General features: G+C 38.4%; 1 protein-coding gene across 4 annotated transcripts in view; it reads right to left on the bottom strand.

The window, feature by feature from the left end:
- Window positions 1-245: 245 nt before the first annotated feature.
- st3gal5 (ST3 beta-galactoside alpha-2,3-sialyltransferase 5) overlaps window positions 246-21,803 on the bottom strand; it is a 42,828-nt gene continuing 21,270 nt past the window's right edge. Inside the window, exons 2-8 of one of the 4 annotated variants that reach the window (XM_066720190.1) lie at window positions 16,498-16,618; window positions 12,451-12,588; window positions 11,389-11,515; window positions 7,498-7,832; window positions 6,855-7,041; window positions 5,346-5,504; window positions 246-4,716 (exon numbers count right to left, since the gene is read on the bottom strand). In XM_066720190.1, the coding sequence (XP_066576287.1) occupies window positions 4,456-4,716; window positions 5,346-5,504; window positions 6,855-7,041; window positions 7,498-7,832; window positions 11,389-11,515; window positions 12,451-12,588; window positions 16,498-16,601 (1,311 nt within the window). In that variant the 5' untranslated portion in view covers window positions 16,602-16,618 and the 3' untranslated portion in view covers window positions 246-4,455. Of the gene's footprint in view, window positions 4,720-5,345; window positions 5,505-6,854; window positions 7,042-7,497; window positions 7,833-11,388; window positions 11,516-12,450; window positions 12,589-16,497; window positions 16,619-21,803 lie in introns of all 4 variants that reach the window. The other 3 variants (XM_066720189.1, XM_066720191.1, XM_066720192.1) reach the window with 3 other exon arrangements.

Genomic DNA, 21,803 nt, shown 5'->3' with positions numbered 1-21,803 from the left:
AACAAATGCGATTACACTTTTTCCTTTTTGAGGTCACTGGATTAGTCAATATAATGGTTTACCTTGAGAGAATATTCTCTGTGGAAAACTGCAGCAGAAATTCAAGATGACAACCCAGACCCTTTCCATCAGAGAACTACAATCCATGTACGTCACCGATGACACAAACTTCTGTAAACCTTGGATAAGGGCGTCTGCCAATAAATAAATAATAAACATGACAGAAATGTTCCCACATTGATTGATTGATTTTGAAATCAAATGAAGTATAAGCTTTTACAAAATAATGTTTTTAACTGCATCACAACAGCTAAATACTTATCTGCACATTTACCAATATATTTGTCAGGGCAACAACCATAATCCATACCCTCTTTCAAGCTTTCCCAGTCTTTTGGGTGTACACATTGTGGACGAACCTGTCCATAACAAACATGTACAACACACATATAGAATGTTTGAATTCCTACTTCAAATACAGTAAGGGGCACATCTTCCATCTTCCACACATCTCCAACAAGAAAGGCGCCCAGCTATGCAGGGACTGATTGCACTGTGATATGTATAGCATGTAGTGCTGGGAGCATCCCCACTTGGGATGTGAACCATGCACCTCACAGCTCCACCCAGTACAGCAATTATCCCAAATTATAATTATATCAATTATAACCAAAACACCAGGTCCCCCGACACGGGAAACATATCACTGTGCCGATTTCACAGAGGGCTTACATCACCTGTAACGAGCTCATGTACACGCTGATCCCTATTATACATTCACGTGTCAGGTGATCCTGAATACCTGTACCTTCTAACATTAGAATCAAGTAGCCAGGTTCGACCCCATGATTCTCAGATGTCTGTAGTGCCTGCAAAATATGTTTGGTTTAATCATCAATATGTAAGATTATTATTATTTGTTAGAAAGGATAGAAATTCCCATAGAAAAATACAATCTGGTTCGGTAGAGGAAACAGACTTCCTTCCTTTTATCTAGTTTCCTGGTAGCCCCTGGTAACCTTATCTATGTGTCCAGAGACCAAAAGGGACCTGTCCTCTGATTGGCTCCTAGCCAAATTCCAAAGGGCCCCCACTTCTAAATAACATTAGCATAAAGGACCCAACTCATGGTGGTAGCAAAAGGCGATTGGTTGGAAGGAAACCTTATAAAAGGAAAAGAAAGAGAAGTTTAGCTCTCTTCACTGTTCAAGGAGTTCAAGAAGAAGAGAAAACCACAAGAAAGAGCAGGAGAGAAGAGGGAGAGAGACACACCATTGCCTACATGATCAGATTGACCCGAGATGTTCTGTGAGGAGAAAGGAGTAACCGGATATTATCTGTTTCTTACTGTAATCCACCAGATGCTTTATATTACTTATTTTCAGTAATATAATTGAATGATATTAGTTTCCTATTTTGTCACAAATAAATGATTATTGCACATCTGTGACTTGACCGCATCTTCCCTCTAAAAAGAATCTTAAAAGAGAAGACAATTGACCTATGAGTCTTCAGTTCAACTATTTATTTAGATCGACTAAACAACCAAGCATATCGAAATTCTCTTACAAATGCATTTATAGCAAGTGTATACCTAGTGTAGGCCTTATATTTAGCATAATATTTGCTTTATTTGCAAGTGTAATGTCAAAAATAGTTTTGTTGATATAGGCTTGTAGGCATTTTAAAATGTATGTTGACTGGATTACAGCATAGACTTTTTTTAAATTGTATTAACAGAAACAATTTAAAAGGAAACACTGCAACATTATAATTAAATAACGGATTTCTTAGTAAAAAAAGAAAACGATTAAGCCTATATATAAAAGGTCTATATGGGGGTGGCGGAGTGGTTTTGTTTGTTGTTCTATTTCTACACTATAAAGAAACATGCTCCACCAGACGAAACATCTATATCCAGTGTGTTCCAATAAATCCCCTTACACTTAATTTAAGTATTTCAATGTAAACATTTTCTTTTCGGACAAAAAGTATCCATGTTTCAATTTCCACTTCTACAATATCTCCTGCAGTGTGCGCCGAAGGTAATCTAACTTCATTTTCTTTTCTTTTAGTTTAGCCATACTACTACTTTGTGCGCCTGCATTCGTCACAGGCTGTGTTCCAAACCTTCCCTTGAGGAACGGATGTACATCGTGTTGTTTTTTCACAACAGTAAAGGGAAGGGAGAATGCTCACGTGGCATGCTGATGCTAGCACCTTTTGTCTTTTACTTTTTCTGAAATATACTCAATGCCAATCTTGTAAAAATGCAAATGATTTGTGCTTATTGCAAAACACAACAATGGCAGAGTGTGCGGGGGAACAGATATTTTGGTTAACTCATTTTATGCACTACTCCTAAACTGCACGACTGATTTCATAGCATTTCACCTGTGATGATGCAATTAAATTTCTTACTGACTGACTGACTGATGCATTAATTGCTTCACTGGTCATTTCTGTGCTGGACTGCTAGGTCTCCCGATTGCCTGGCTGTTTCATTTGTTGCCCTGCTACTTTTTGTTCTCTGCGTCTCGTCTTCTTTCTTAAAAAGGATAAAACGTTATTCTTATTCTGAGCTTATTCTGGGATGGTACAACAGACCAACTTCTAAAAACTAGATTCACAACGTGTGTGCAACCAGAATTTGTTGTGCACAGAAAAACAAAAGCCTTTGTTAACATTAATAATTTTAATTCAGGTTTCTTTCCTCGAGGGATGTGTTTTTCAGACTTCATGTACTTCAGTAAAGGTAAATCAACAAAAGTAAATGAGAATAAAAGCATGACCTAAATCTGGGTGTGCAGATCTGCAATTGATTGATTTCTCAAAACTTATTTAATTTTAATTTTAAAGTTTGACATTTCTGATCAATCAAATTAAATAACTCTAAACAAACTACCGTCAGTGTACACTGTAATGCAGTCAAACATGTTTTGCCTGTATACATTCTATTTTTCATGATTAATTGGTATATAACTTCAGACATATGCATGACAATAGTCAATTACATACAACACTCAGAATTGCTGCGACTAGATTGTTTTCTACCTCCGCCATTTCTAGTGACCCGGTCCGTTTTTCATTACGGTCACAAGTTCCTGGTCAAGTTCCTGGAGGCTTAACCTTGTTGTGTTGTGGTCAAAACGCAGTTAGCCGACGCACTGCGTCGACAACGCAAGGATGTGATGCATCATTTGCCGGCATTCGTTTTCCTGATAGATTCACACACACCCATTGGCAGAAAATTGCTGGCATTTAGACTAGGTCCTGAGGTGGAAAATTGGGTTTATGCCTGCATTTCGACATCAGCATTCACACAGACCTCGGCAGCAACAAAATGCCACCAAATAGCCAGCATTTGTTTCAGTGTGAATGGGGTAATAGATATAAAACGGGTAGAGAGAGTGATGAACTTAACCAAAACATTGCAGAATTTCTTATGTTAATTATCAAGATCACCAAATCATCAAGTGATGGTAAAACACCTTTCAGAAGTAAATATCGGTTATATTTTGTGATATAGGTCAGAGTAATAAAATAAAAAAGGAAAATGCCAATTAAAATTAGGTCAGCCTGAAGACATACTTTGTTAATAGCCATTTACATATCCTTCAAAATATTAAATCAATCAATCTTATGTGCCATTAACTTTACCACACATTGTAACAAAACACCTATTTACAAATCAGATTAAACTACCTGTGGTGCAATAATGTGTAATCATAGTTGACAAATGCTTTGCAGTTAAAGGTTATAATGGAACTCTGAGGTTTCTATACTCAGATATTGCATGAAAATACATTGGGTTAATTGAGAGAGGAGGGGGCTTATTAATTGAATCAAACTTACAATGATGTGGGCTACTCCATTATTGCTTACAGCACAGACAGATAACATCTCCCACACAATAGTACCAAGTCAAACATGAAGTCACTATTTTCTGCAGAAGTTAAAAATGTGTCTTTTGTAAGATTAAAGTTTTTGTTATACTGTGAGGTAAAACCATGCTAGAGGAATCTTACAGCATTAATCACAATTTAATGGATGAAAAATGCTTTCAGAATTATTCTATGACTTTCAGTAGTAAGTGTCTTCCACAAGTTGCACTGAAATAAATGAGCTCTTCCACAATTATCATAAACCTAAAAACATGAACTGTTCTAGAATGAAAACATACAAGTTCTTTTAAATATTAAAACAATCCATTAAATGTTTAAAAATCAATGAGGAGGTAATAAAACACATAACCAATGGACTCCTATAGCTGCAGATCACAGAAGCAGCAGCTCAGTTCACAGTACTTAGAACTACTGACAGCGAGAACCATATTTTACAATTAAATTAAAAAAGTAAATTGGCCTGTAAAAATAACAATAAATTAGAATAATTACAGTTGTGAACAAACGATACTTCTGAACTGCAATGAAGTGCTAGAAGAGTCCCGCTCTGTTAGCTGCCATTTTGACAAAAGCTGCAGTGAATGCCTCCAGTGAGGTCCGTGATGATGCCGGCCTCAGCCAGGCCAGTGAGGAAGGCCCTCTCGGTGTCCACGTTGTGCATCTTCTCCTTTTTCATGGCGTCCATGAGCATGTTCTCAAAGTAGTGCAGCGGGGCACTCGGCTGGCTCATGTTGTACCCAAAGCCAGCCAGGCTAACCTCATCACACAGGTAAGTAGCCAGATTCAAGGCGCTAATTCCCAGGGTCGGCACCTTCTACACAGAAACCAGAGGAGGAGTAGTAAGATGCTGGGCAGATGGCAGCTGCGTTTTAGACATGTTAGTTTAGAAACACTGAGAGATTAAATTGATTTTCCGTTTGGGAAGTACAAAAATTATTTCATTAAATCTAACACAATAAGTCTTGTTCTTGCACAAATTGATATGTTCTTTTGCATTGTTTAATGCTTTTCTAAGCTCATCAATGCAAAATCTGTATTATAATTGATATCCAGACTGATCACTGCCTTATTTGTCTATTATTTAGATGTCGAGTTACGGTTAAAGAACTGCTTAAATAGTCTTAGGGACCATTTGCACTGTATGATTAGTTTGACTGTAGAAGGAATAAGCTTATGAGTTTACCTGGTGTTTGACTAGAATCATTGTTAAAAAAAGCAGTGTCCTTTGACTGTGTCATATGGCATACCTCAATTTTCTTAATTTTTTTATTAATAGCACATGAATTCTTACCACTTGCCTAATGTGTACATCTACTTGTTAGATAATCTTTAAAGAGAAAGTGGTTAGGAATGCTAATGTGATTCTGCAAATAGAAGGAACAACACTGAAATCGCCCAACGTGATGCGGTCGAATACATGATTAGCTTTGTCAGATATACCTGGGACCATCCCCAGAACTTGGGCTCTGGAGCTGGGAAGTGAAGCAGGTCCAGTGCGGTCTGTCTGATGATTTCAGGGTTCAGGATTCGAAACTGTGAGGCAGCTATGGGGACATGTTCAGGTACTCTCTGCCAAAAAAAAATCCAATCCCAAAAGGACTAGAGAGAAGACGAGATTACGGTGTTATGTTCAGTTTGTTGGTGTTAAGCATATAAAAATAATAAACCTTTACTTCTGATTTATTGCCTTATTTCTATATTACATTAGTTCTTAGCCGATACCCTTATCCAGGGTGACTTACAGTTTACATGAGAAACATTGTAAAGCATTACAAAAGAGCAGTAACACAATAAGTACAAAATACTTTAAGCAAAAGTGCTGTATTATAATCAGTATATATATGTACATATACACATATGTTTGCATGAGTATAAATACAAACATGGTATATAATTATACTGTATAATAGTGTTTACCACTATTACAGATCGAGTCTATCAAATAAGTAACTTTTAAAAATGTAAAACTTCAGATTTGGATGAGTCATGTCATAACATCCTGGATAGCACAAAAACTAAGCAATCACCAGATTTGTCTTGCCCTCGGAAACTATTATCAATTCAGCCTAGTGTTAGAATGTCATGGTCGTGGCCGTCTGGCTAAACAAATGTGTGAATGGCAACACAAACAACAAACTTTAAAGCACAAGTGCACATGGTCCACCCCCTGCTCTCGTTTGCTACGGCTAAACCCCTCCCCACTTGACAATCTGCCAGCACCGCCAAATGCTTGAAAAACAAATTCAAGATGGCATCATTGTTTTCTACTTTACAATAGCAGATCATAATTGTAAACTAAAGTTAACATTTCTAGATACATTTCACATTCCTAGAGTTTTAAAGAAGACTCTGTTTCTCTGCAACTCTTTTGACCTTGTTGTTTATCAAAACTTGCATCCTTGACCAAGAGGTTATTCATTCATAGTCTATGTAGTAAGTCATTTAAATGTCTCTTGCCAATTAGTTACAATTTGCTTAGTAAGCTTGTTTGCACCAATCAAGAAGGAAATAACTGTCTTTTCTGGCTTGTACACAACCCATACAATACAAAATGTAACTTTGAATTGTTGAGTCTGTCAGAGGAAACGTCTCAGGTCAGGCTCGCCTGCAGCTGCGTGAATAAAGAATCAACCTTCTCCCACACACCGAGTCTCATGTTATTTTCTGCAACTCTTAAGAAAAAAACCACATTAGAAATTCTTTGTGCAATTTTTGCGCTATCCAGGATTTTACAACACTACACATCTGGACAAAGTGTAAACATGTAGGTTTGAGGTTGACATTGACAGTTATTTTTATAAGTTGATCTGGAAGAGTGATATACATCTTATACACTATAACATGAAGACGCATAAAACTGTGATTTTAGAAATGGCGGGAGTTACACTTTAAAAATACCGATGGAAGAGAAGAAAAATCAGGAATAAAAAGAGGTCCTTTGCGACTCACCACTCTCTGCTTGTTTATCATTGCTTTCAGCCAGCTGAAATCCACTGATTTGAAGACCACTGCCACGAACAGTACATCAGGGTCAATATCCTGCCACAACACCGGGCATCCCTCAGGATAACTCATCCTAATGGTTGTTTTGTTGCCAACGTCTTTACTGAATTTACGCACAGGGCCACTGTTCAATCTGGAATCACACAGAGGAGTAAAAATGAACTCAGTGGTAGGATACCATGCATGAAGGCCCATTGACTCTCAATTACCTTCTACAGGAGATCTGAAAGACAACACTTGTGAGTCCATGCCAGAAACCAAGTGCTAACAAAAAAACACACCGCATTACTACATTTGAACCTGATGTTCTAGTATTATTTTCTTGCTTTACTTCTCCTCTTGAGTGTCATTTTAATTGCTGAGGCGGTTTAATACAAAATGTTAACAAATTAGGCATCTGATGTGGTGTTTGTGGAGTTATAAAATAGTCTAAGAATAAACTGCCAGTACTGGATATGGCAGTAACCAATCCCATTCAATGTTGTACATGTTGTAATTTCTGTCTTCATTAAATGCTACAAAATTGATCCGTTGTGGATATTAGGATTTTCATTTGCTTTGTTCAGTTTACTAAGCTCTGAGTGCTCACCTGATAACCACATCAAACTGGTCTATCAGGGTTCCCAGCTCCAGGCCACGCAGTATTCCTCCATTCCCGATCACTGCACAGCGTCGACAGGGCTTAGAGTCCTGCTCCTTGGCAGGGCTAGGAAGAAGGCTCAGAACATCCAGTAGTCGGCTCCGCATGTTTTTAAACCCAAATGGAGGAGGGTATTTAAACATTGTCTCCATAAAATTTGTGTTCTTCGTAACAAAGTAGTCGTTGACTTGGCTGGAATCACTGAACTGTGCAATCATTGCTTTCCTGGCAAAAGATGGCTTGCATTCTTGCTTTAGTAGGTTTTTGACAAAAGAGTGTACTAGCTGCAGACACAAAAATGCATATAATTATACATTTAGTAAATATCCCAAGAGTAATTTGCAATAACATATTCACCTTAATGGTCTTTAGTGTGGCAAAAATGTGTCAGTTTTCATTCACAAACAAAAATAACACTATAAAAAAACTAACACTATTTCGGACATACAAGATAAAAAATAAATAAAAACCAAAGCAATATGTAAACTGACTAAAAACAACCTTCACCTCTTAAGCTTTTGGTGCACTCAGAAAGGGGGGCTTATTTGATCGGAGTCAGAATAAAAAAAAAAGAAAAATCTGAATCTGACCTTCTGAAAGCAGACCGTTTCGGTAGAAGCAACACGTGCCAATGCAGAGCTCAGAACGTCAGGAAGTAAATACTCTGTATAGTGCACTGACACATAACTATTTTATATAATTAGATCTGAACTTCCTTGTGTTTAATAAAACATCAAATATTAAACATAACATACACTGGATTAATCAATAGGATGTTCTGAACAAAACAAGCCTATTTGCAAAGAAATCCGATTGAATTTGAGGGATCTGTGCACATCTGAGTGGGTCCCCTACGTACATCTGCCGGCGCCACGCTGTCTGCAGTGTCTGTGAGATTGACACGCGCGTGGAGACAAACTTTGCTTTCAAACGATATGCAGTTTGGGCGGCTATTCAGTAGTGTCTCTGCACAAGAGCAACGAGTAACAATACTGTACAGCATCATTGCATACGAGTTCAGTCACAGAGCACCTGGTGAAGCTGTGGCCGAGTTGAAGAGCACTATTTTTAGAAAGATTGGACTCTGTGGTCAATCTAAGTAGTATTATTTGGTTATTTGTATTAATTCAGCTACAGTTTTGTTTGGTCACTTGGGTATGTGTTTGGATAGCACCTATACACCTCTCACAAACACCCTGGTACAGTGGGTTCTGCTCGTCCTATCGACACAAATCAGTAGAGTAGCTGTCGAGATGCCACTGAAGTGATAGTTAGGTCCATAAATATTTGGACAGTGACAAATTGTCAATTTTGGCTCTGTATGCCACCACAATGGATTTGAAATGAAACAATCAACATGTCCTTTAACTGTAGACTTTCATCTTTAATTTGAGGGTAGTTATGTCCAAATTGGGTGAATTGGGTAGGCATTACACCCATTTTTATATGTGTTCCCCCCAATCTTAGGGGCTCAAAAGTATTTGGACAAACTAACATAATTATGAATTAAACTGAGTTTCCATACTTGGTTGCAAATCCTTTGCAGTCAATGACTGCCTGAAGTCTGAAACCCATAGACATCACCAGATGCTGGGTTTCTTCCCTGGTGATGCTCTGCCAGGCCTGCACTGCAGCCATCTTTAGTTCCTGCTTGTTCTTGGGGTGTTTACACTTCCTTTCAAATCAATTATGGTGGTGTACAGAGCCAAAATGATGAAAATTGTGACACTGTCCAAGTATTTATGGACCTACCTGTATGTGGAGAATCAGCCTACTTTACATAGGAGGTGCCTTCTTTAGGTGATGTGAAACATGATTTTGCATATTGAAACAATAAACAACTTCTATATATGATCTTGTGTTATGTCTATTGTGTTACTCCAAGCTATATGCTGAGCACAGAGAAAATTGAAGCAATCTCCTTTCAAATAATACCATCCATATGCATATGATGCAACTATTTACAGAGTTATGGGCTTTTGCAATTGGGCCGGTTCTTTTAGGAGGACATTCCAATTTTTCTATTATCAGCTGAAGAGGTTAATGCCCCTCTACAATAACACTGTAATCAGGAACAAATAATAAAACAAACCCAGGTTGCCAGCATTAGATGGTAGACTAGTGGTCCTTCCCCAGAGAGAGTATAAAGCCACAGTTTCAAATCACTAACTCAGTGCCTTCATCTGGTCAATACATTACATATGAACATGAATCTGATGAAACGATTGACCAGGGAAATGTAATTAACCCACAACCTAATACAGTATATGATGAATAAACAATAAGACATTGACATGCATTCAACAATTGGTATTAAGCTGATGAAATAATATACTAATTAAACAAGTTCAGAAATATTTAGGTATACATACAGCACATCTGGAAAGTATTCACAGCGCTTCACTTTTTCCACATTTTGTTATGTTACAGCCTTATTCCAAAATGGATTAAATTCATTATTTTCCTCAAAATTCTACAAACAATACCCCATAATGACAACTTGAAAGAAGTTTGTTTGAAATCTTTGCAAATTTATTAAAAACAAAAAACAAAAAAAGCACATGTACATAAGTATTCACATCCTTTCCTCAATACTTTGTTGAAGCACCTCTGGCACCAATTACAGCCTCAAATCTTTTTGAGTATGATGCTACAAGCTTGGCACACCTATTTTTGGGCAGTTTCTCCCATTCTTCTTTGCAGGACCTCTCAAGCTCCATCAGGTTGGATGGGGAGTGTCGGTGCACAGCCATTTTCAGATCTCTCCAGAGATGTTCAATCGGGTTCAAGTCTGGGCTCTGGCTGGGCCACTCAAGGACATTCACACAGTTGTCCTGTAGCCACTGCTTTGTTATCTTGGCTGTGTGCTTAGGGTCGTTGTCCTGTTGGAAGATGAACCTTCGCCGTAGTCTGAGGTCCAGAGCGCTCTGGAGCAGGTTTTCATCAAGGATGTCTCTGTACATTGCTGCATTCATCTTTCCCTCGATCCTGACTAATCTCCCAGTTCCTGCCACTGAAAAACATCCCCACAGCATGATGCTGCCACCACCATGCTTCACAATAGGGATGGTATTGGCCAGGTGATGAGCGGTGCCTGGTTTTCTCCAGACATGACGCTTGCCATTCAGGCCAAAGAGTTCAATCTTTGTTTCATCAGACCAGAGAATTTTGTTTCTCATGGTCTGAGAGTCCTTCAGGTGCCTTTTGGCAAACTCCAGGTGGGCTGTCATGTGCCTTTTACTGAGGAGTGGCTTCCGTCTGGCCACCCTACCATACAGGCCTGATTGATGGAGTGCTACAGAGATGGTTGTTCTTCTGGAAGGTTGTCCTCTCTCCACAGAGACATGCTGGAGCTCTGTCAGAGTGACCATTGGGTTCTTGGTCACCTCCCTGACTAAGGCCCTTCTCCCCCGATCGCTCAGTTTGGCCGGGCGGCCAGCTCTAGGAAGAGTCCTGGTGGTGCCAAACTTCTTGCATTTACGGATGATTGAGGCCAGAAGTCGGTGATGGCAAAACTGAATATTCTTTAATTGTGACTATTTAGAATTGTGTGTGCAGTTTTGGTAAGCAGATTTTCATTTATTTAAAAAAATAATAATTACAGTGTCCTGAAGAGTCTAAAGGGAAAATACAGAAATCCTGGCACTTAAAATGTTTCTTCCTCAAAGAGAGACGATAACAAGTGTCAAAATCACGAGGACTATACAAGGTCAAACCACACCTTGACCAACAGACAGCGTCGAAAAGGGGGAACTTCTTAATAAGTTAAGAGTAAATACTGCTTCTATAAATCCTGATTAAGAATATATACATATTTTTAAATTAAAGTAGCTCTCAAACCTTCACATGTTTAGGATCCACTGTATACGCTTCCCAGATGCCGTGTCCCCCGTTGTTCTTTGACATTAGAAACGTGAAGATGACGAGAGACACCAATACCAGTACCATTAAAAACACAATCCCACACCTAACAGGAAAATAAAAAGACAAACATTAGGGTTTAAAACCAAAGACACAAATGCATTTTTCACTGCTGGTCAAAATACTCAGAGATTTAGTCAAAATAATAATGGAATCACCAGTTCCTCTACATTTCAAGAATTCTCACTGAAACAAAAGAACAGCAAACTATGTTCAGGTTCAGTATGACTGAACAGCAGCCTAGGGTTGTATGCTCATTTTAGTATTATTATTGTGTGATATCTGATTATTCATATTCACTGTATGAAAGACTCAAAAGACTTTACAGTCAAATGCTACCGATGGTTAGCTAAATGAGCAGAAAGTCTGCACACAGGCCACCAACAAACCAACATTGAAATGAGGCTTGTGTTTGGTCAAGTTGACTGCCTGCAGCATGTAGGAAAATATACAGGCACAGAATATTTAATTATCAAATGCAAACGGGGTGAATGTCATCTAGTACAAAAGACAGGTTCAACTCTTACACAATAACATCCACATACATTTTCAACTCACAAAATGTTATGCACATGTACAGGACACTTTACATGCATGCATGTTTTTAGCTTATCATTTTTTCTCCAGCCATCAGATGATCAACTTTACTGCAAATGTGGGCAGTGTATCTTCAACAATAACATCCCGTTATCCATAATCATGTGCTGTAGTTTCCGCAAGATTAGCGGACTGTTACCACTTGGAAGGTTTTCTTCAAGAGATTGTGCCTAGACTATGGTATTGTGCACCAAGATGCATGGTAGAGAAAGTGTAAACAAGAGATTGAAAAAGAAACAAATTGAAAGGGTGAGGATGTAAAATTGCAAGAAGAAGACTAGAGATGGACTAAAATTAGAGAATGGACCCCTCAAGATGAAAGAAAAAGTCAAGACCACTACATAGAAGATGAGAAAATAAAACCAAAAGCTGTGATGGCATAACCTGTAAAAGGGATGCTGTAGACTGAAGCGGAAACATCTTGGGGAACCCTTCCAGCAGTAGATTGACAAAGGCTGCTGATGTTGTTGATGATATAAGAAATTGAGTTGATTTATGAATCTATATATGAAGAGGAAAAGTCTAAACAGACGAGTAAAAATCAAAAAACATTAAAAGTATTCTAGGACAGTATAGTATTTGTTTCTGTATTCAAAACAGCCTAGAGTTTTCTTTTTCTCACCAACAGCAACAGCATATTAAAAATTACATTTCAGAAATGTTCTTAAAAGGAAGACCTTTGAATGCATTTTGTTTCCTTGTAAGCAGCAAGTTGGGGCTTAGACATTCACTGCAATAATAACTAAATTACCTTGGTAAATATGGGGCACCAAATGTAAAACAGGGGACACTTTTTTCAAGTATCTTTTTTCACACATTTAACTTACATCTTGTGTTTTTTCCCACATTTATAAATATTTAGTTTTTTTAAATAATTGCTAAATCTCCATTTTAGAAAAATAAATATTTATCGTTAGATGACATATTTAGCTAAATCCTAAATATGGGCTTTGCAAATTAAACATTAAACTTTGAAATATATGTCAAATATAAATGTAAATGTGAAATATAAAAACAAATTCTAAATATAAATGTTAAATGTGGAGTTAAATGTATAGCTAACATGCAAATACAGTCCCGCCCCTCTGGTGCCGGTCAGCCTCTCACAGCAGTGGGGGTGGGGCACGATCCCTTAAATGACGTTGTATAGAGTCCAATACATCATTTATTCTGTTATCAAGAAGAGAGAGATCCTGTCACCGCACACTGCATCGAAAAGGAATTTTTTGTGGAATCAGGTCTTAAAGGCTCAAGAGAAAAAAAAAGCAGCAAACGTTTCAGCTTTCATCAGTGCTTAGGAAGTGCAGCTCACAAAGCTCAGTTTTTAGGTTATGAAATTAACTTCAGGGAAATTAAAACCATGTTGAAACTTCATAAATGCATATCTTATGAGGCATTCGAAATTATACTTTGTCTGAATCTCATGATCTTTCCTATACTGAGTGTTTTATACAAGAGTATTCCACAATTAGGGTTGCCATCCATTCCGTAAAATATGGAATCGTTCAGTAATCAGGAGCAAAATGTTGCGTTCCGTTTTGAATCAATACAGAACGCTATAATTTGGCTGCAAAACAATCAAGGAGCGCTGTGTGACAAAGATGTGTGTATCACCAGAGAAAGTTCACTGCATGTGCGAGCACCCCCTAATCAGGAGGAGTGACTTGCCTCAAGGTACGTATGGCAAAGTGTAAAAGAAATATAATATTTCAAAGTTTGTCAGCACATCAATAAAATAACATGCATGTTTTAGTGGTGTATGTATACATTATAACACAATTTCCATGTGTTCCATGCATTTGTAAGTGGCAAGGAAATACATAATAATACATACATGTGTTTTACATGTGCATTTCTCTCAAAGCACACATTAAATGTATATTGGAATCCAGTGTAAATATGATATTATACACACAAAAAAGAGTTGTAATGAATTTGATCAATATGTGAGTATTTAAGCCTTAAGTATCCCAACAATGAGCAGGAATAAAGATTTTTACCAATGAAACATTACAATCTAAGGCAAAAAAGAAAATATATCTGTTCAACTAACAATTTTTGACCTCATATTTACTTAAAATAAAGGTACATTTCATCAGGATTGTGTTCTCAGAAGTCACCAGATATGGCCATTTAAAGACTTTATTCCTAAAATTTCTCCCAGGGGGACATGCCCCTTGACCCCCTTGGCTTGACTCCGCCTCCACCCCGCCCTTCCTTTTTTTTGTTTGTTTCTCAAAGGTTGCAACCCTACCCACAATGCATCAGGTTATAGACATGACCCAGCCACTATCACAGTGCACTGGTTCAGTGAGTGGACCACTGATGACCAGGACTGTGCGTTATTTATTATAAAATGATTCAAACCCTGGGGTGCTGGTCTGCTGGCTGCTCACTGTATATAAAACCCTGCCCTGACCTTGCCGCCTCATCCACAGTTCAGTAAATGTTTTAAATTCAGTTTTTACTGGGAGCCAGTGTCAGACAGTGCATCAGTGACCACTAACTCCACTGACTGCATCACGAAAACACAATCAGACAATTTGATAACCCGATGCACCAAAACGGCTCACATTACACAAGTTTCTGAAGCACCACCCACTGCTGTGACAGGCTGACCGGCACCAGAGGGGCGGGACTGTATTTGCATGTTAGCTATACATTTATTTTGCAAACTCCACATGTAACATTTATATTTAACATTTACACTCACCTAAAGGATTATTAGGAACACCATACTAATACTGTGTTTGACCCCCTTTCGCCTTCAGAACTGCCTTAATTCTATGCGGCATTGATTCAACAAGGTGCTGAAAGCATTTTTAGAAATGTTGGCCCATATTGATAGGATAGCATCTTGCAGTTGATGGAGATTTGTGGGATGCACATCCAGGGCACGAAGCTCCCGTTCCACCACATCCCAAAGATGCTCTATTGGGTTGAGATCTGGTGACTGTGGGGGCCAGTTTAGTACAGTGTCATGTCATGTCATTGTCATGTTCAAGAAACCAATTTGAAATGATTCGACCTTTGTGACATGGTGCATTATCCTGCTGGAAGTAGCCATCAGAGGATGGGTACATGGTGGTCATAAAGGGATGGACATGGTCAGAAACAATGCTCAGGTAGGCCGTGGCATTTAAACGATGCCCAATTGGCACTAAGGGGCCTAAAGTGTGCCAAGAAAACATCCCCCACACCATTACACCACCACCACCAGCCTGCACAGTGGTAACAAGGCATGATGGATCCATGTTCTCATTCTGTTTACGCCAAATTCTGACTCAACAGAAATCGAGACTCATCAGACCAGGCAACATTTTTCCAGTCTTCAACTGTCCAATTTTGGTGAGCTTGTGCAAATTGTAGCCTCTTTTTCCTATTTGTAGTGGAGATGAGTGGTACCCGGTGGGGTCTTCTGCTGTTGTAGCCCATCCGCCTCAAGGTTGTACGTGTTGTGGCTTCACAAATGCTTTGCTGCATACCTCGGTTGTAACGAGTGGTTATTTCAGTCAAAGTTGCTCTTCTATCAGCTTGAATCAGTCTGCCCATTCTCCTCTGACCTCTAGAATCAACAAGGCATTTTCGCCCACAGGACTGCCGCATACTGGATGTTTTTCCCTTTTCACACCATTCTTTGTAAACCCTAGAAATGGTTGTGCGTGAAAATCCCAGTAACTGAGCAGATTGTGAAATACTCAGACCGGCCCGTCTGGCACCAACAACCATGCCACGCTCAAAATTGCTTAAATCACCTTTCTTTCCCATTCAGACATTCAGTTTGGAGTTCAGGAGATTGTCTTGACCAGGACCACACCCCTAAATGCATTGAAGCAACTGCCATGTGATTGGTTGGTTAGATAATTGCATTAATGAGAAATTGAACAGGTGTTCCTAATGATCCTTTAGGCGAGTGTATATTTAGACAAAATATTTATTTAAAAAGATATACATTTATTTTGTGACTCGAGATATAGGAATTTGTTTTTACGATAAATATTTATTTTCCAAAAAAAGGAGATAAAGCATTTATTTAAGTATTCAAAAACGAAATCTTTATACATGTGGAAAAATGGCTTAAGTATTTACTAAATCTGGAAAAAAAACACAAGATTTAAATTAAATGTGTGAAAAAACACTTGGAAAAAAAAAGCGTGCACTGTTTTACATTTGGAGCCCCATAGGTAAACGCATCTTCTGAAAAATGAATAAAGAAAGGCAGTGGTGTTAAATTATGCAATGATACTAAGTATATGCAAGTATTTTAACACATAAGCAAACCAATTCTCAGACATTTTAGTTTATTTAATGAACATTCTGTTGTTTAAAAGACAGACAGATCAGGGTTGCTCAGACCATTTGACAGTATATAAGAATGCATTGTATTGTTTGCATTACATAAAAGAAAAATTCCTCATGTTAAAAACAAACCTCAGAGAGCCACAGCACAGTCCCTTGCTCCTCCTCATGCTGTCCAGGGGGGAGTGGGGCTTCTCCCTGCGTGATGACACACTGGGCCGTTCTCTGTGCCTCATTCATCAGATTACTCCATCTGCACACAAAAAAAAAAAAACATTTTTCGCAAGACAATAAAATAAACCAGATTACATAAAAGATTGACTGTTTCTCCATTCAAACACACTGTTTGCAGTTTTCTTATTCTACACATGGAGGAACTTAACAGTGAAGACATCAATTGAAATTACAGTGACTGAACACAGACCATTTAGCTTGGAGAGTATCATGAACTAGCCTAGCCTTTCAATCCAAATAAAGTAAGCCTACCAAGAAAACATTAAGTCACAGTGAGGGAAAGTACAGGGAACAAATACATATTAAAACCACTATCATTCAAAAGAAGTCATGAAACATTATTACTAAGGAGATGCCAAGGACTTCTGGAGTTGCTGTGCATAGAGGTTTCATTTTCAAAACACATGCACAAGAAACGGACTACATGCAAGATAAATTCTTAGTCGTATAGCTGCTTGCTTTTGCCATCTCCTTTGTTAGGACATGTAAATGTCCCCCAGGGGACATTTTCTGTATGTACGGCCTACACAAAAAACAATTTTCGGTTTGGTAGAGAACAAACAATATACTGAGTTAAACAAAATGTTTATTCCAACATTAACCTAAACATCAGCTTAATACAAAAATAAGAATATTTCAGAAAAACAGCAATCTGTATTCATTATTGTCCTTAGGAAGAACAAAAAAGTTCCTTGTTATGTACAATCAAAAATGGAAGTGAATATGGTATTTATACTAGTTTATCCTTAGTTTAGTTAGCATCAGTATAAGAATAGTTGTATCATGCTTTCCCATGACATGCATTTTTTGAAGCCATTAGCTCTGTGGAAATGAAGAGCTTCAGGCAATACAAAATGCTTCTGACTGAAAAGAGGGAATCACTAGAAGAGGTAGAAAACTACTCATAGTTGTTGTGCATCATAATGGGAATTTATGAAAACATCCGTGGACCAAAGACATATTCTAAGTGTCTTTATTTACACTGCCATTAAATTATCACCCATATTATCCCCCTACCCCTTTCTGACAAGTTTGACACCCCCCAACATCTGCCTGTGCCATTCCCCCCCAGGTCACCCTGTGACACTGACACGCTGTCTGTGGTGTCTGTGAGACTGACACGCACGTGGAGCCAATAAACTCATCTTTCAAATGATATGCGGTTTCAGCAAATATTCAGTAGCGTCTCTGCCCAAGAGGAATGCGTAACAAGACTGTACAGCATCATTGTGCGGGGGTTCAGTCACAAAACACCTGCACTGTAAATGCTGACAAACATCCCAAATCACATATACAAGTATACTTTACTCAATTTGTAACAATAAGTAGGTGTCACTTGTTAAAGTCAAGTTCTCTGCACTTTTAGGGAGAAAACGTAATTTTACTCATTGCAACTAAGTCCACCAAACTTAAAACAAAGTAATTCAAAGAGTGACTCGTTTTCAATCTGTACATGCGCAGTTTATTATTGTTTACTCTTGGTGCACAGAGATGCAACATTTTTGTAGAGAGATACTACGGTGATTTTAGATACTTAAATCTACATGTATTTTTGTGCACAAAGAGCTTGTAAATGCATTGTCCTTTCCTTTACTGTATTAGTCGCCTACATCTTTGAGTAGTTGAATATGTAATAATTTAAGTCAGTTTTTCAACATCCAATGCAGTGGATGTGTAAGTACTGCACATTTTGTGCCAAGAAAAGAGGGCACTTATTGAAGCACTATAGATTAAAACATGGAAGCTACATCCGTACATCTCCAATTCCATGCCTACATAAGGAATGCCTTTGCACATTTAAGCTTTTATTCCCGTTAATGTGCACTTATCAACTGGGCACACTCAAGATGCTGGGCAATCAAGTGAAACCATGAAAATAGTACTCCACTGTCAGCTTTGGGACTTTGTTGAGCCTTGTACTGATGCCGAGTTTTTCACCCACATGCGTAAACATCTAAAGCTGCAGCAAATGGTTTGTTGTCCCTATCAAGGCAATTCTCAAAGCAATGTTTACTCCACATTTAATGCTCATAAATGTAAAGTGCATAATATGCATGATTGGATGGAGTTCAAGTCTGAAATAGTTTCAGATATTGTTCTTTTAAATGAAAACGTCCAACCTGATGATGAATCGGAAAATGAATGTACAGAAGATTTGCAAGACTTAGAGTGCCAGCTGGAACTTAAACATGGCTGCCCTGTTTCTGAAAATGCAGACTATTCTCCACATATCAGAAAATGCTTTGCAATAAGTTATCCAACAGATTAACCAGATCTATTTGTTGTCTCAGCCAATATTACATAGCACAATCCAAAGAATACTCCACCAGCATTGTGGTGAGCTTGACAGCTTTGTTGTGAGTGACATAGTCAGTGCAGTCACTAAGAATAATATTTTCTTGAAACTCACTTGTAAAGAGTGATCCTTGTCCACTGCTAGCAAGTCAGAATCTTATGTGTTGTAATGCCAGTTGAGTTTGACATTGACAAGGACAAGCAAACGGTTATTTATGTCCCTATACTTAAAATGCTGCTGACAATAAAAAGCAATGGGGAAGTTTTGAATAATGCCGTGCCACCACAGACAAGTACGTTACAGGGATATAGTTCTTACAGAGATGGTTTCCACTTTAAAGAGAATGCTCTGTTGATGGAAGAAGAGTTTGGGATAGCACTTGGCTTGTATATTGATGATTATGAGGTGGCAAACCCATTGGGGACATCGAAGAAAAAGCACAAGGTGTGTGCCGTTTACTGGATACTAAATAATCAGAAATATCGCTCCTCTCTCCATTCTATTCAGCTTGCCCTCCTTTTCAAGAGCACCACAGTCAAAGAGCATGGTTATGTCAAGGTTCTTCATCCTCTCATTCAGGACCTTGCATCTCTTGAGCAACAAGGTGTATATATTGAACAGTTGGGAGCCAGCGTTAAGGGTACTATATGTCGCAGCAGATAATTTGGCTACCCACTCATTGGCAGGGTCCTCCCCAACCACAAATTATCCCAAAGACCTTTTCCTCTAAGGCAGCAATTGGAGGAAATGGTCACGAAAATTGGTCGCTCCTCAGACTACTTCCATTTCTGATTGGTCATAATATCCCTGAGGGTGACTCGACTTGGGAAGTTTAGATTATCCTAAAAGATATTGGAATTGGCAGTGTCATCATGCTTTACAGAGAAGTCGATCCACTTTTTAGATTGCAAGATTTCTGAGCATTGACATCAACTCAAATCTTCACCCAAAACACCATTACATTGAACATTAACCTCAGTTAATCAAAACATTTGGCCCACTAGTTGATGTCTGGAAAATGCGGTTTGAGGGAAACACAAATTCTTCAAGAAAATCCATGAAACTCAAAACTTCAAGAACGTCCTACTTACTTTAGCAATTAGGCACCAGAAGATGATGGCCTTTCATTTAGCATCCACTTAATTTCTCAAGCCGCCTGTGGAAATTCACAAAGTCTGTTATGCTCGCATCTTTTCCTGATAATATGCAGGATTGTCTGTATTGTCAGAGAAATGGACAGCACAGCACAATCCTTGTTGCATCATCGGTCAGTGTTGATGGTGGTAAGTACACTGAAGATATGATCGTTTCAGTTGGTTCATGTTCAGGGCTCCCAGATTTCAGACACATTGCACAGATTGTGGTGATCAGTACTGAAGTTATGTTTGTCTGCATAATCCTGACATCATGGTATAATGAGCATCTGCAAGCTTACAGCAGCCATGTGAGCACTCTCTCGGTCACCCAGTTGTCTGAATTCAATGATATTTTCCCCCTCTCGGCCTACAGGGTTAGAGGCAAACTGCTTGTTACACTAAAGCGTTACATATTGTGCTGAATAACATGGTATGGACATTGAAATTATATCAAATCTAAATTTGCAGGGGTGGGGGGTGCGATCGTGTATTGTCAGGGGTGCTTGCAGATCGAGTTTAGCCCTACAATGAGAGTGGGACGGAACATGTGTGCTTGTGCTTTAAAGTCTCTTTGGGTTATTATTTTTTTCGCTCAAACATACGTCTGGCCAGGGGTGCTTCTTCCTAGCTAACATACATGCTACAACGTTGTGGTAACATTGTGTGTTTAGCAGGGTTAGCTTGAATAGCACTGCGGGAAACCGTGTGTGTGCATATATATACACACACACACACACACATACATACACACATACACACACACACACACACAAACACGCTTCCGTTTTTAGTGTGTAATTCAAACATTTAATAACTTATTTAATTTTACTCACTTCCATTGCTTTAAATAAAATCTTAATATAGCAATTGATCGTAATTCCACAAACCTGTCTGTTTGTAAAATAAATATGCAACTTTATAAGCAGTTGCATCTCCTGATAAAGGACCTCAAAACTACAAATTTACTAACATCAACACAAATTATTCGATTGCAACACACCACAGAGATACATATGCTCTCTCCTCTTCATTCCTTCTCCCGCCTTACTTTGATAAATGAGGAAGGTAATTGTCCGAATAAAAAAATAAAAACACTGATAAATGTCTTCTGCAAGCGATTGGCCACAAAGATTGACAAACATTTCCTGCAAAGTGATTGGTTGCAAAAAAAAAAAAACACTTCCCACATTCCATGGTTTCCGGGTCTGCAGCTATTTGCATAAAAATGACAAAAATTCGATACTCGCGATATAAGCATTTTGAATTTCTTCCAAAATAATATAGAGTATATCACAAAAACTCAATATATCGCCCAGCCCTACTCAGTATGGATCAACGATTTGTATTGAGACTGGTAATCAATGAGGAAGATATACGGAAATTAACATTGATTAGGAAACCAGACTCCACTGAAGCATTGCAAGTTAAGCTAAAGGAAAAGCTAGCTCTGCTGTACAGCTTTAGCCAACAATATGAAGATCCAGACTTTAACTATGCACTTTGTAATCTTACTGAAATCGGAATTGCCCGAAAAAGCCAACTTAAAAATCATTCCCCATTTGACACCACTTTCAACACCAGGTACATCAACACCTGGAAGGTCTGACAAAGAGATTCTGTCAACCAAGAAGGGATCAGTGACCTGAGACTTTTGAAATCCCTACTTTCAGTGTTGATATTGAGTACAGACTTAGGGAAGGAAATCTTACATATATGAAAGATGGGACATGCATGCTTCATATCTCTTGATGGAACCAGGCAATAGTAGAAAA

Source organism: Amia ocellicauda, chromosome 13 (genome assembly GCF_036373705.1).
Source record: "Amia ocellicauda isolate fAmiCal2 chromosome 13, fAmiCal2.hap1, whole genome shotgun sequence".
Classification (NCBI taxonomy): domain Eukaryota; kingdom Metazoa; phylum Chordata; class Actinopteri; order Amiiformes; family Amiidae; genus Amia; species Amia ocellicauda.
The sequence above is the reverse complement of the archived record's forward strand: the minus strand, read 5'-3'. Positions and strand labels throughout refer to the sequence as shown.